This window comes from Sceloporus occidentalis, unplaced genomic scaffold, assembly GCF_023333645.1.
Source record: "Sceloporus occidentalis isolate IW3139 unplaced genomic scaffold, rSceOcc1.0.p SCAF_32, whole genome shotgun sequence".
Classification (NCBI taxonomy): domain Eukaryota; kingdom Metazoa; phylum Chordata; class Lepidosauria; order Squamata; family Phrynosomatidae; genus Sceloporus; species Sceloporus occidentalis.
In genome coordinates this window covers 5,322,595-5,334,643 of record NW_028317012.1, presented here as the reverse complement: position 1 = coordinate 5,334,643, position 12,049 = coordinate 5,322,595, and the positions used below count along the sequence as shown (strand labels likewise).

At 39.2% G+C, this 12,049-nt stretch overlaps 1 protein-coding gene across 1 annotated transcript in view; it reads right to left on the bottom strand.

Annotated features, from left to right (window-relative positions):
* Positions 1-12,049, bottom strand: part of LOC149298589 (RAS guanyl-releasing protein 2-A) — a 53,737-nt gene that overhangs the window by 33,129 nt on the left and 8,559 nt on the right. Inside the window, exons 2-5 of the mRNA XM_089487343.1 lie at positions 11,548-11,650; positions 9,286-9,336; positions 9,034-9,165; positions 3,464-3,614 (exon numbers count right to left, since the gene is read on the bottom strand). Of these exons, the coding sequence (XP_089343469.1) occupies positions 3,464-3,614; positions 9,034-9,165; positions 9,286-9,336; positions 11,548-11,650 (437 nt within the window). The remainder of the gene's footprint in view (positions 1-3,463; positions 3,615-9,033; positions 9,166-9,285; positions 9,337-11,547; positions 11,651-12,049) is intronic.

Sequence of the window (12,049 nt, the reverse complement as noted above, 5' to 3'; positions counted from 1 at the left end):
AGTAGCTTTTGGTTAAATTTAGTGTAGTAAAGTACCGGGTTCTCCCAAGTCTTTCAGCTAACTCCTCAACTCTAGGCATGGGGTATGTATCAAAGTTAGAAATTGCATTTAGTTTGCAATAAACATTGCAAAACTGAACTATACCATCAGGTTTTGATACAAGCACAATTGGGCAATTTGTGACTTCTCAGTTACCCAAATATTTTTCTTGACTTCTGCTCTGAGCCTTGGGTATTCTATATGGTTTAAAATTAATCATTATTCTCAGTTCTGTCAGAATGTCATGTTTAATCATACTAGTTCTTCATGGGACTGGAGAGAACACCTCTTTATTTAATCTAACAAACACCTTTATTTCCCTTGTCTGGTTTATAGAAGGGCCTCAGAGATATTTACTTCTGGGTCACTATTGCTCTTTTCAGCTAAGGCTGAAGCCTCTGAAGTAACTTTCCTTTCTTTCCATGGCCTTAGCAAATTTACATAGTGTATTTGGACTTTTAATCTGCCTGGTTGCCTTACTTCATAATTGCCATGCCGAGTTGCCAGGAATTTGTTCTCTACTGTACACCACAGCACTAGCAGTCTGTCTCCTGGTTGAAATACGTGAATTCTAGCCTTCTTATTATAGGTATTCTGTTAATATTGTTGAGCTTTTTGTATGCGTTACCAGACTATTGCCATGATGGTTTCCATGCGTTCTTTCATCTGGGTTAAATAATCCCCTGGAGTGTCATACAATAATTTTAAAAGGTAAGAAACCAGTTGAAGCTTGGGGTACTCCTCTAATGGCAAACATTAGATATGGCAATAGAAAGTATGGCTACAACAACTAATAGAAAAAATTGATAATAAAATTGTTGTTGACGTGGGGGTCCGTCAGAGAAGCCCCAGCAGAAGTACTGGGCAGCAGTTTGGCGGAAGGCCCTTTTCTATTCCAGCATGACTGTGTCCCAGTGCACAAAGCAAGGTCCATAAAGATATGGTTAGACGAGTTTGGTGTGGTAGAACTTGACCGGCCAACACAGAGCCCTGACCTCAACCTCAAGCTGTTTTAGCTGCAAAGGGGGGGACCAATTACATATTAATGTCAATGTATTTAGAATGTGATGTCATAAAATGGTCAGGTGTCCCAATACTTTTGTCCATATAGTGTATACATACACACACTATGGGTATCCAGGAGTTTTAATTACTTGAAAATAATATGATTAATTAGTAAATTAGTAAAAACGTTTTCTGAATGTATTTTGTGAATTAGTGAATATATGTGTTTTGGCATTATATTGACTTTGGTATTTGAAAGATTCTGACGTTGTCATGAAAAATATGTACATAGGTTTCTTATGGTAACATATAAACTGCTTATAACAATGCTGCTTAAAACAATAGCAAGATGACCAAATTGTTGTAGCCATTGTGCTTAAAACTGGAAACCACTCATCAGATACCTAATTGTTTTTTGTAAATAATTAAGGGGATAGGAATTTAATTAAATAATAATAGTTTATTCAAGCCATCTGAGTGCCAACTGTGTGAGCAAAGCTCTCTGCAGCAATTAAATACTTATAGGACATTTCTCTAATAACATAATGGTTTAACCGAAACTTGGGATCAGTTGTCAGAAAAGACATTTTAAGAGACAACATATTCGGAAATTAGAACTGTCCTACAGTCACCTAGAATAAAGATTGATGCATCGTTTTTATGCAGTTCCCAGCAATACAAAAATATGCCCTTGTGTATTCACAGGAGGCTAAAATTATAATCCTCCAAAAACCTTAACTTTAAAAAAAAAAAAATATATATATATATATATATATATATATATATATATATATATATACTAATTATAGTGGCGTAATATCTTAATTCTTATTCTTTTTTTTTTATTTGGACATTATGTAGCCCCCCACTCCAAAAAAAACACATCACAAGCTGGAAGTCCTCCAAATGTGGAAGCTATTAGATACCTATTAAAATCCAATCAATTTCACTAATTTGGTATTATAATGGCCAATGGCTGTATCAAGTACAACTAAGACTGGTGGGACAACTTTATTACCAGTGCCAACAAATGGTGCTGTGAAAAGTTTCTTGGTTTAAATTTTTTAGTAAATCTTTTTACTCAATCCCTAAACAGGTTCAAAAAGGGGAAGAGGCAGAGGTCCCATGGTGAGATGTTTTCATTCCCTGCCCATAAGGAAAATTCTGAGGCATTTTTGATTCGGGAATGAAATCCGCTGCCCGGTGCCCATATTCTCTTTTTCTCACTCTCTTACACTTTTATGCTCTCTAAATGTTTCCCTACCTTCTTTGTCGACTGCTACTGCCAACCACTTCCTCTTTGCATCTTCTTCTGCGTCTTCTTTTTCATCCTCTATCGCCTCCCTTCTCGTCTCTCTTCTCTACTCTATCTTCAACCTTCAATCCTTAAACTGCTATTTTCTTTCTTTGTCGGCATCTCCCTGGACATAACTCAGCAGGAACTTCCGCCAACATGGAGGCGTTGCAGTGACGTCCTCCCCGATCCGCCAGTCAGGAAAGGGGACATCAAAGTTCCCACTGAGGGCAATATGACACGCTTACGGTGATGTCCTCCCCTGATTCTCTGCTGCATTATGTCCGTGGAGATGCAGACGAAGAAAGAAGATAGCAGATTAAGGATTGAAAATAGAATACAGAACAGAAAATATGCGGAGAGTGCGAGGGAGAGTGGACAAGACTGCAAGTGTGTGACAGAGTGTCAGGGTCCGCATACCGGACCCTGACAAAGTCACTCACCAGAGTACCCGCTATCTGCTGGTACTGGATCCAGTGTCGCACCCCCAGCTTGTTCCTCTGCATCCAGCGTGACTGCTTCTAGGAGCACGCCTTCAACAAACTTTGTGTGTCCCAGAACGGAGACGGCGGGAACACGCTTGGTTAATGTGGGGGCGGGGCATCCACCGAGCGGCAAACTCTTTCTGCTGAGTACCGCTGTTTAGTTTGAGTTTCCTAATATCCTAATTTCTTGTGTACCGAACCCGGTTATTCCTTTGACTCTGCTGCCTTCCATTTTCCTGACCTTGCCTACTAAACAGCTTACCCTGATTTCTTGTGTACCGACCCTGGCTATTGATTTTTGGACTACGCTGATTTCCGTGATCCTGACCTCGGCTTCGTGTACGGATCTACGCTGCATTTAGTGAATCTGGCCCTGTTTATGGTTTTGGCCTTGGGTTATCCTGCATACTGGACTCTTCCACCTCCCACACCTTACAGAGAGTGAGTAAATGTGGACCCATCTCATTTTCGGGGCTTTGTAGGAATTGGCGAATTTACCAAATTTCTGTAAATTCGCACGAATCCAAATGCACAAATCTACTATTTAGTGATTTATTTACTTTTTACACCACATTCATAAAGTGGCATATAATGACACAAATATCATATGTAATTCCACATCTATTCTGTGTTTACTCACCAAGATCTTAGAGAACGAGTGAAACTCTAGGTGTGTTAAATGTTCTGCAAGTTCAGCTGGATCAAGGTGATCAAAGAGGAGGGATGTCTTTCGAACTCTGTCCCCACCTTGTGCTCGTTGTGTCACTTGTCGTTTCCAGCCATAGGATGGGCTATAACACAATATCACAAAGTAAGAGATAACAGATATGGGTGTAAAAGATACCCGTAACACACAACAAAGTGTCTATGACATCAAAAAATACACATACATTTCTTTGAAAGAAGTTTTGCAAATTAAAAAGGTCCATTCATGCACAAAAGGTGACATGTTAACTTATAAAAGTATCATAAACTATTTCTGGTTGTCAGTATATGTTTTGTCAAACTTCTTTTCTCTGGGTGCTTAGGAATTATTTTTCTGGTTTACACTGTATACACAACTCTCTAGCCTGATGGAACAGAAGGAAAACAATCTAACCAGCAAACTATAATTTATCTGAAAATGAAAATGCCAAAATATAAATCATAAAAATAGTATCTCCCCTCCCACTCTGGCCACCTACAGTTTTTCTAACCCTAAGTATCTTCTCTCATTCATGTCTCTCTTTCCATTTTTTTAGCTTTCCACAAAACATCCCAAACCCTCTGCAAACCACCATCTGAAACCAAGCACTGAGTGTAAAATTGGGGGAAGTACTTTTTCTATTACTATTAACATGTTGGATACTTTCCAGATTTGTTATTGTCACTCATGCTAATGCCTATCTTGTTTGGGGAAGTTCATAGCATTTTTTTCTAATTTGTATATATTCCTTTATTACAATTAAAGCTGTAACTTAGCTTTTTCTGTGTCTGAGAAATCTGTGTGTGGCTTGTATTAATGGTAAACAAAAAAGTTAGCACAATGTAATACACACACACATGCATACACGCACTATTACATACACTATTAACATTTTAGTAAAATTAAGAACAAGGGCATAAAAACCCAAGGGCAGAGATAGAATATTTGATGCCGTCTTAACCTTAACGTGTGATGAACCAAAAATGGGTAAATACCTTAAATGTCTTTAGCAAATGGGTGACCTGAACGTCTAGGTCTAGGCTACAAGCCACCAAACATTAACAATGAAAGGGAGGATCAGCTGCTATTTCAAATTGAAAAGGCTCCAAATAGGAATGAAGTTTTAGTCATGGGAGATTTTAATTACCCAGATATAGATTGCAATAGTGGAACTAGTTCCACTAATGGCAGCAAGTTTCTGAACCTGCTTAATTAACAATTTATGTCACAATTTGTAGAGACCCCAACCAGAATGGATGCCTGTCTAGATCTGGTAATAACTAACAATGAGGAACTTATCTCAAACATCAAAGTAAGAGAAGACTTGGGGAAAAGTGACCATAACATGGTTTCATTTGAGATTAATTCCAAAAAGCAAATGGGTAACTACCAAAACACTTAATTTCACAAGGGCAAACTTTGTGTGCGCTAAGGTATGTATAGACCGGGATGGCTTGTTCTCTGGACTAAACACATAGGACAAATGGAATATCTTTAAACACACATTGCAAAATTACGCATCTCAATATATACCTATGGGAAACAAATACAAAAGAAGCAAATCAAACCAATGTGGCTTACCAGGAAAGTAAAACGGGAAATAAGAAATAAATGAATGGCATTTAAGCATTATAAAAGCGAGGGATCAGCAGTATCATTTATGTCATACAAAGATGCCAACAAAGCTTTCAAAAAGGGCATTAAAATTGCTAAATTGAAAAATGAGAAACTAATTGCCAAGGAGAGTAAAACTAATCCCAAGAAATGTTTTAAGTATGTAAATGGAAAAAAAGTTAAAGGTAGAGAATGTGGGTCCTTTATTATCTTAAACAGGAAACTTGGTTAGTGATAACAGAGAGAAAGCTGACATCTTAAATACTTTTTTCCTTCTGTTTATACCAAGAAAGAACCAATGACAGAGCCCCTGCTGGCTAATTTTAAGGAACCATTACAACAAACATGGGATTGGCTGACGCAAGAAAAAGTGCCCAGGCAGTTAGATACTGTTATGGTAGACAAGGCCCCTGGACCAGATGGTATACATCCAAGGGCACACAAGGTGCTAACCTTAATTCTGGCCCAACCATTATTATCGATCTTTAGGGATTCTTTCAGTTCAGGAATAGTTTCATTAGATTGGCGCAAGGAAAATGTGGTGCCCATATTTAGAAAGGGATCAAAATCCCAACTGGGCAATTACAGGCCAGTAACCTAAACATCAGTATACATTCAAGAACATATCTTGATCCAAAATCCAATTAGTAGAAGTAAAAATGGATTTGTGAAAGACAGGTCTTGTCAAACCAATTTATTAGCATTCTATGAAGAAGGTGTGGCTGTAGAGGTGATTTATCTGGACTACACATAAAAGGCTGAACAAATGAACAGAAATAGGCTTAGGGGTAAATGTCTGTAATTGCTAAATGGCTAAATAGGATGCAGGGGTCTGTCCTAGGTCCTCTTCTTTTTAATTTGTTTATAAATGATTCCCCAAGCTGCATTGAGAGCCATGTCATAGTTTTTGCTGATGACACAAAATTAGGCAGGGTAATTCAGACTAACCTGAGTTGGGGACTGGGCGTGCAAGTGGCAGATGCCGTTTAACATAGATAAATGCAAAGTTATGCATTATGATAAAAACAATAAAAATGCAACCTATACTATGAATGTAATATCCTTGGGGAAACTGCCAATTAGAAGGATTTAAGAATAATGGTAGACAACATACTTCGTAACAGTGTGTAATGCCAGTAAGCAGCTGCAAGGGCCAATAAGGTCAGGGCCGGCCTGACAATGGAGCCGAGTGGGGCAACTGCTCCAGGCGGCACTTTTGAAGGGGCGGCACTTTTGAAGCCCCAAGCCCCCTTTTTTTTTTTAAGCGGAAGAGAGAGGGGCGCCGAGTGGTTTTCGCTTACCAAGTTGTCAGTACCCGCTCGGCGCCCCTCTCTCTCTCCTCTGTGGCGAGTCTCCCTGTTCGGTCTCGATGCCGGCTTGTAATGCTGAGTGCCGGAAGATGACGTCATTTCCGGCGCTCAGCATTACAAGCCGGCGCTGAGACCGAAGAGGGAGACTTGCCACAGGACTGCTGAAAGGTAAGTGGGGGGGTAGATAATAGGGAGGGAGAGTAAGGGTAGATAATAGGGAGGGAGGGAGAGTAAAGATAGATAATAGGGAGGGAGGGAGAGGAAGGGTAGATAATGGGGGGCGGCAGGGACGGAGGGAGAGGAAGGGTAGATAATGGGGGGCGGCATTTTAAACTATGCCCCAGGCGGCATTTTGTCTTGGGCCGGCCCTGAATAAGGTTTTGGTATGCATAAAATTAGGTATTGATTCACGGGAGGAGGATATCATCTTGCCTCTTTACAGGTCCAAGGTAAGACCCCATCTTGAATATGCGGTACAATTCTGGGCACCGGTCCTTAAAGGACATTATGGAACTAGAAAAAGTACAAAGAAGGGCTACAAAATGAATAAAGGGATTGGAAGATACTAGTTATGAAGAAAGACAAAAAAAAAAAAAGTTAAAATTATATACACTGGAAAAACGGCATTTTAGAGGGGATATGATAACATTATATAAAATATATGCAGGCCAATATAAAGAGCTCTTCAGTGACCGGTTCATTAACAGAAATGTACAAAGAACAAGAGGTCACCCTCTGAGACTGGAAGAGCGGAGATTTCATAGATACAGGGCTATAAATAGAATTAATATTTTAGAGCTTCTTGATCCAAGGAGAATTATGATTGCCTTTTGGAGTCAAGAAAAATTTTTTCCCCTCATGGAAGAATTTGAAGTAGCTTAATTAGTGTTTTTGTCTTCTTTTGGATCAAGAGTTAGGAAGGTTAGGTAGAATGGTTGAACTTGATGGACTTAGGTCTTTTTTCAACCTCATGTACTATGTAACTATGTGCGAGGAAAGGGATTTAGGGGTACTCGTTTCAGAGAACATAAGGGTTGATAGATAATGCAATAGAGGAGCAGGAAATGCTAGCAGAATGCTTTGTTTCATAGAGAGAGGATTTAGCAGAAGAAAGAAGGACGTGCTCACGCCGTTGTACAGAGCACTTGTGACTGAGACCTCACTCTGGAGAATATAGATAATTTGGAGAAAGTTCGGAGAAGGTATACTAAAATCGTTCATGGATTATAGGATAAAATTGACCAGGAAAGGTTAAAGGATCTTAACATTTACAGCCTAGAAGAAAGGGAATCAACATGATAAAGGAAGAGAGATTATTTAAAAGAAGAAATACTACCACAATAGTAAGACATAGTCTTAAGCTAGAGGGGCAAAGGTTTAATAATAATATCAGGAAATATTATTTTACTGAAAGCTAGATAAGATAAGGCCACGGACAAAGGAAAATATTCAGAGGTTGGGCAGAATAGATGGGCCAAGGGGTTGTCTATGTTTCTATGTAATATCTACTCTGGCACAGCAGCTCTGCCTGGCCTCTACTTGCCTTTGGAGCATTTGAGAATTTCCTCTGCGCCCAACAGTCACCCTGTTCCAATCCTTTGGGTAATTAATATGGTCCTGATAGGCTCAATCAGAATTAAAGACTGGTTATGTAAATCTCAACATATTCAGTCTTCCCAACAACATCATCCCACTCTATTCTTAAAAAGCTCTGCGCCAGAGACCCACATAATGTGTGATGCCTTTCCTATTTTATTCACACATTTCCTTTTGAATGCAGCTCAACAGCCTGTCCAGTGTCCACACTTCTCTGCATACGAATATCCCTTTTCCATTATATAGATGTAAACTATTTTCCTGCTTCCTAAATATCATAAAGGTGCCATATCCCTTGATTTCCTTTGCACCATCTTTTCAGATTGCCTCACGCAGGTAATACTGGCTTTCTAACTTACCATCTGCCGTAAGTTTTAGGTTTTGTCCCTTATTTGATTTCATCAGGGTATGTTATTAATGATTTCTGTTTTTCTTCATACTCCACAATCTTAAGCTGATTTCACATGTGCAAACTGATGCAAGTTGTTAATGACTGTCCAAGGTCAAATGTAATCACTTTGTTTCCCTGTCCTTAAGGATGCATTGTGTCTAGAACAAATTAATCATTACCGCCCTATCCTAGGTTTCCCGTGAGTATAGTTATTTCTGGAGCTAAAATGGACATTCAAGTCATAAACCTGTAGTCTTAGTTTGTTTGTATGCATAAAATCAGAACCAAAAAAACACTATCTGTAAATATAAATATTTTAATATCTACATTATCCCTCATGGACAGATAAAAAGCAAATGAGCTATACAAATACCATAAAAAGATATACTTATCATATTATTATTGTTACAGATAATAGCAAAATTGTGTAGCATCAGTCACACCATGAGCACATGCAATCCCCTGATGGTGGGCCTAGTAAAATATACTTTCTGTACAAAGTACAAATTTAATGCTGGGCTAACTTTAGATGCAGCAGTTTAAAAATGTTCTGCGACACAAAAAAATAAACACTGAATTTATTTGTAATAGTAATTTAGTCAGTTCCTACGTACACACTCTCGATGTCTATTAGACTGCTCTCTCTTCGATTTCCTTTATTTTCTAATGCTCTCTTGAGGTCTCGGATTTGCTCCCCAAGTTCTGGATTCAGATCAAACTCAGCCGGGTACTCAGATATCCAAAATCTGAAAAAAAAGAAACATAAAAAAAGAGTTAGTGGGCAGCAAATTGTATGGTAATAAAAAAAAGAAAATTACATGTATTCAATTACTAAATATATTACATGAGATAAAAAAAACAGCTACCTGACAAGGTTGCATATCCTTTCACGCTCCAAGTTATCTCCAGCCTCTGAAGTAAAATATTGTCAAGGAAATACAACTAGAAATTACACCATATACAAAGACATAAAGTGACACTAGATACTTATGGTAAAATGCATTTTGATTGTTCTAATCAATCATTTTGTTTGCAGTGTTCAACTTGGGAAGTCCACTTTATATTCCTCTAAGATATGTCTGCACTACTGTTAACTCAAATGACCTTAGAAAGCCAGATTTAAACATAAGGTTAAAATGAAAATGTAAGGTAATTTCACTTCAAGTTCGTAGTAGACAAACGTGATACCTGAAAACAGAACCAAGAGAACTTCAGAATGCTTTGTGTCTGTTCTAGAGTGGGCTATAAATTAACAAACAAAAAGGAGGATACCCTCAACCGACCCATAATCCCCACTGCCCACAAAATAACAGTAGGGCTGCCCCAGAAAACAAGCCAGGTATGTGTAAGGGAAAATTTCTACCTTTCATAAAATGGTAAACATATGAATGTGGGCAATAACTGTACTTAGGTGAGGTTGTTGAATAAATATTTTTCCCAGTGATACATATCCTGTGCAAGAAATCCTAAGAAACCTTGCAAAAAATGCAGTGATGTTTCCCCACATGGGAATTTGAGACCACTTTTTATTTCCATAAGAAATACGTAATTTGTGTGGGTACACTAAATGGAAAAAAAGGGCTTGCAAGATTTCTTAAGGGCTGACCCTCTCCACCCTCCCATGGGTTATTTACCTTTTCCCCTGCCTTCAGTCCTTCAAAGAAATCCCACTTCTCTACTTACAAAGTTACACATTAACGTCCTAGTACGTCTCCTGCAATACTTATACTAGTGTGGCTGGTCCATCCCCAACAGTGGCACTTTTACCTATTGTGTAGAACACCCTAAATCCCTGTAAATTGTAAACTCGTTTGAGCAGGGCCCTTCCCATTTGTTGTTTCAGTATATTGTTATGCTATATATTACTCATTATGTCTTGTTTACCCATTGTAAAGTGCTGTGGAATATGATGGTGCCAGGGCCGGACTGGCCCACTGGGATACCGGGAAATTTCCCGGTGGGCCGGACAGTTCGTGGGCCGGTCGGCGCCAGACCAACCTTCAAAACAGCCGCTGAGCGGCTGTGAGCGGGATTGAAAGCGGCACCCAGGCCACCTCCTCCCGCTGCTGACGCCTAATGAAGTTAGAGGGGCCGGTGCACACACCGCGCCACCCAATGGCAGTGCCTTAGCACTTTGTCGCACGTCTTAAAAGGGGTGGGGTGAAGAGCTTAGGCACGGCCATTGGGCGGCGCAATGCGTGTACACCAGCCCCTTTAACTTTAACCCGATGCCCTCACCAGAACCAGAAGCAGTGGTAAGTCGGGGGGTGTTTTATATGGGGGCTTAAGGCTCTTCTGGAGGCAGAGTGCCCCATGATATGCCTTTTAACCCCCTTTGTGCCACTCTGCCTCCGGATATGCCTTTTAACCCCTATATGCCACTCTGTCCCATGATATGCCTTTTAACCCCTATATGCCAGAGTGGCATATAGGGGTTAAAAGGCCTATCATGGGGCAGAGTGGTATATAGGGGGTTAAAAGGCATATCATGGGGCAGAGTGGCATATGCGGGGGTATAAGGCATTTCTGGGGGCAGAGTGGCAAGCCTTGGGGCAGATGTGCATAACTGGGGGGGCAGGCTGGCAAATAAATAAAAACAAAAAAATATATATTCTTCTCAATCACAGCTTTTATTAAATATGAAAAAAATAGTTTACATGAATTAATAAAGAAATAAGTTTCTTACAAGAATATAGGGAAAAATAATGTGATCACTGTTTTGTTCCACTGAATAAAATGGAACTTTTTCATCTAAAAATGTTTGCAGTAGCAAATTATTTGATTCCATTATGTCTAATGTATTTAATTTATTAGGGCATTTTAACACTTGTGCTTTCTGGCATTTTATAGTTATTTGTATGGCAAATAGTGTGACTCGGGTATGTATAAGGGGTGCATGTGGGTATAATAGCTCGACCGTGAGATAAACTATATGGGGCTGATCTCCAAATGTTTCCAGGGCTGCTTTTCATTCCCAGTCCGGCCCTGGATGGTGCTATATAATAACAACAATAATGTTAAATTACATATTTTTCCTGTTCCTAGTTGTATAAGTCACCAGACCTTTCCACTGTGAATGCTTTGACTTATTTGATTAAGATATAGCTGTCTTTATTTAAAAAGGATATAGAATAAATAGTTTCTTTGCAAGTTCTCCAGATGGTATATACCAAGGATGCATCATCAGGAACATCTGGACGAGCTCTGGATCTTTTGGTTTCCCATCAGAGTCTAGAAGATACATCATTCATTAGGGCATTATCTTTCTACAACCAGCTGGAAAATGAGAGGTATGGCAAAAAAAAAACACACAAAGCTTTCTCCAACTGTTTTCAGAGCAACCAAGACCCAAGACTCATTGAGAAAAATATACAACTGTATGCACAAAACAATAGTATTCTTAAAACGACGATAGATTTTATAACATATATTGAAACAGGGATATCCAATTTCCATCATCACAAACACAAGACCACAAACACAAGCAGTTTTCCGTCACAGAACTTGTTTTGGGCAACATAGGTGAATGGACACATTCATCTGGGGCATGCAAGTGTACAACTTTCTTTTTTTTACCAGGTTGTTTACAGTCAAGTTTTCAGGCATTTCCAATTGGTTGCTCATCCAGTT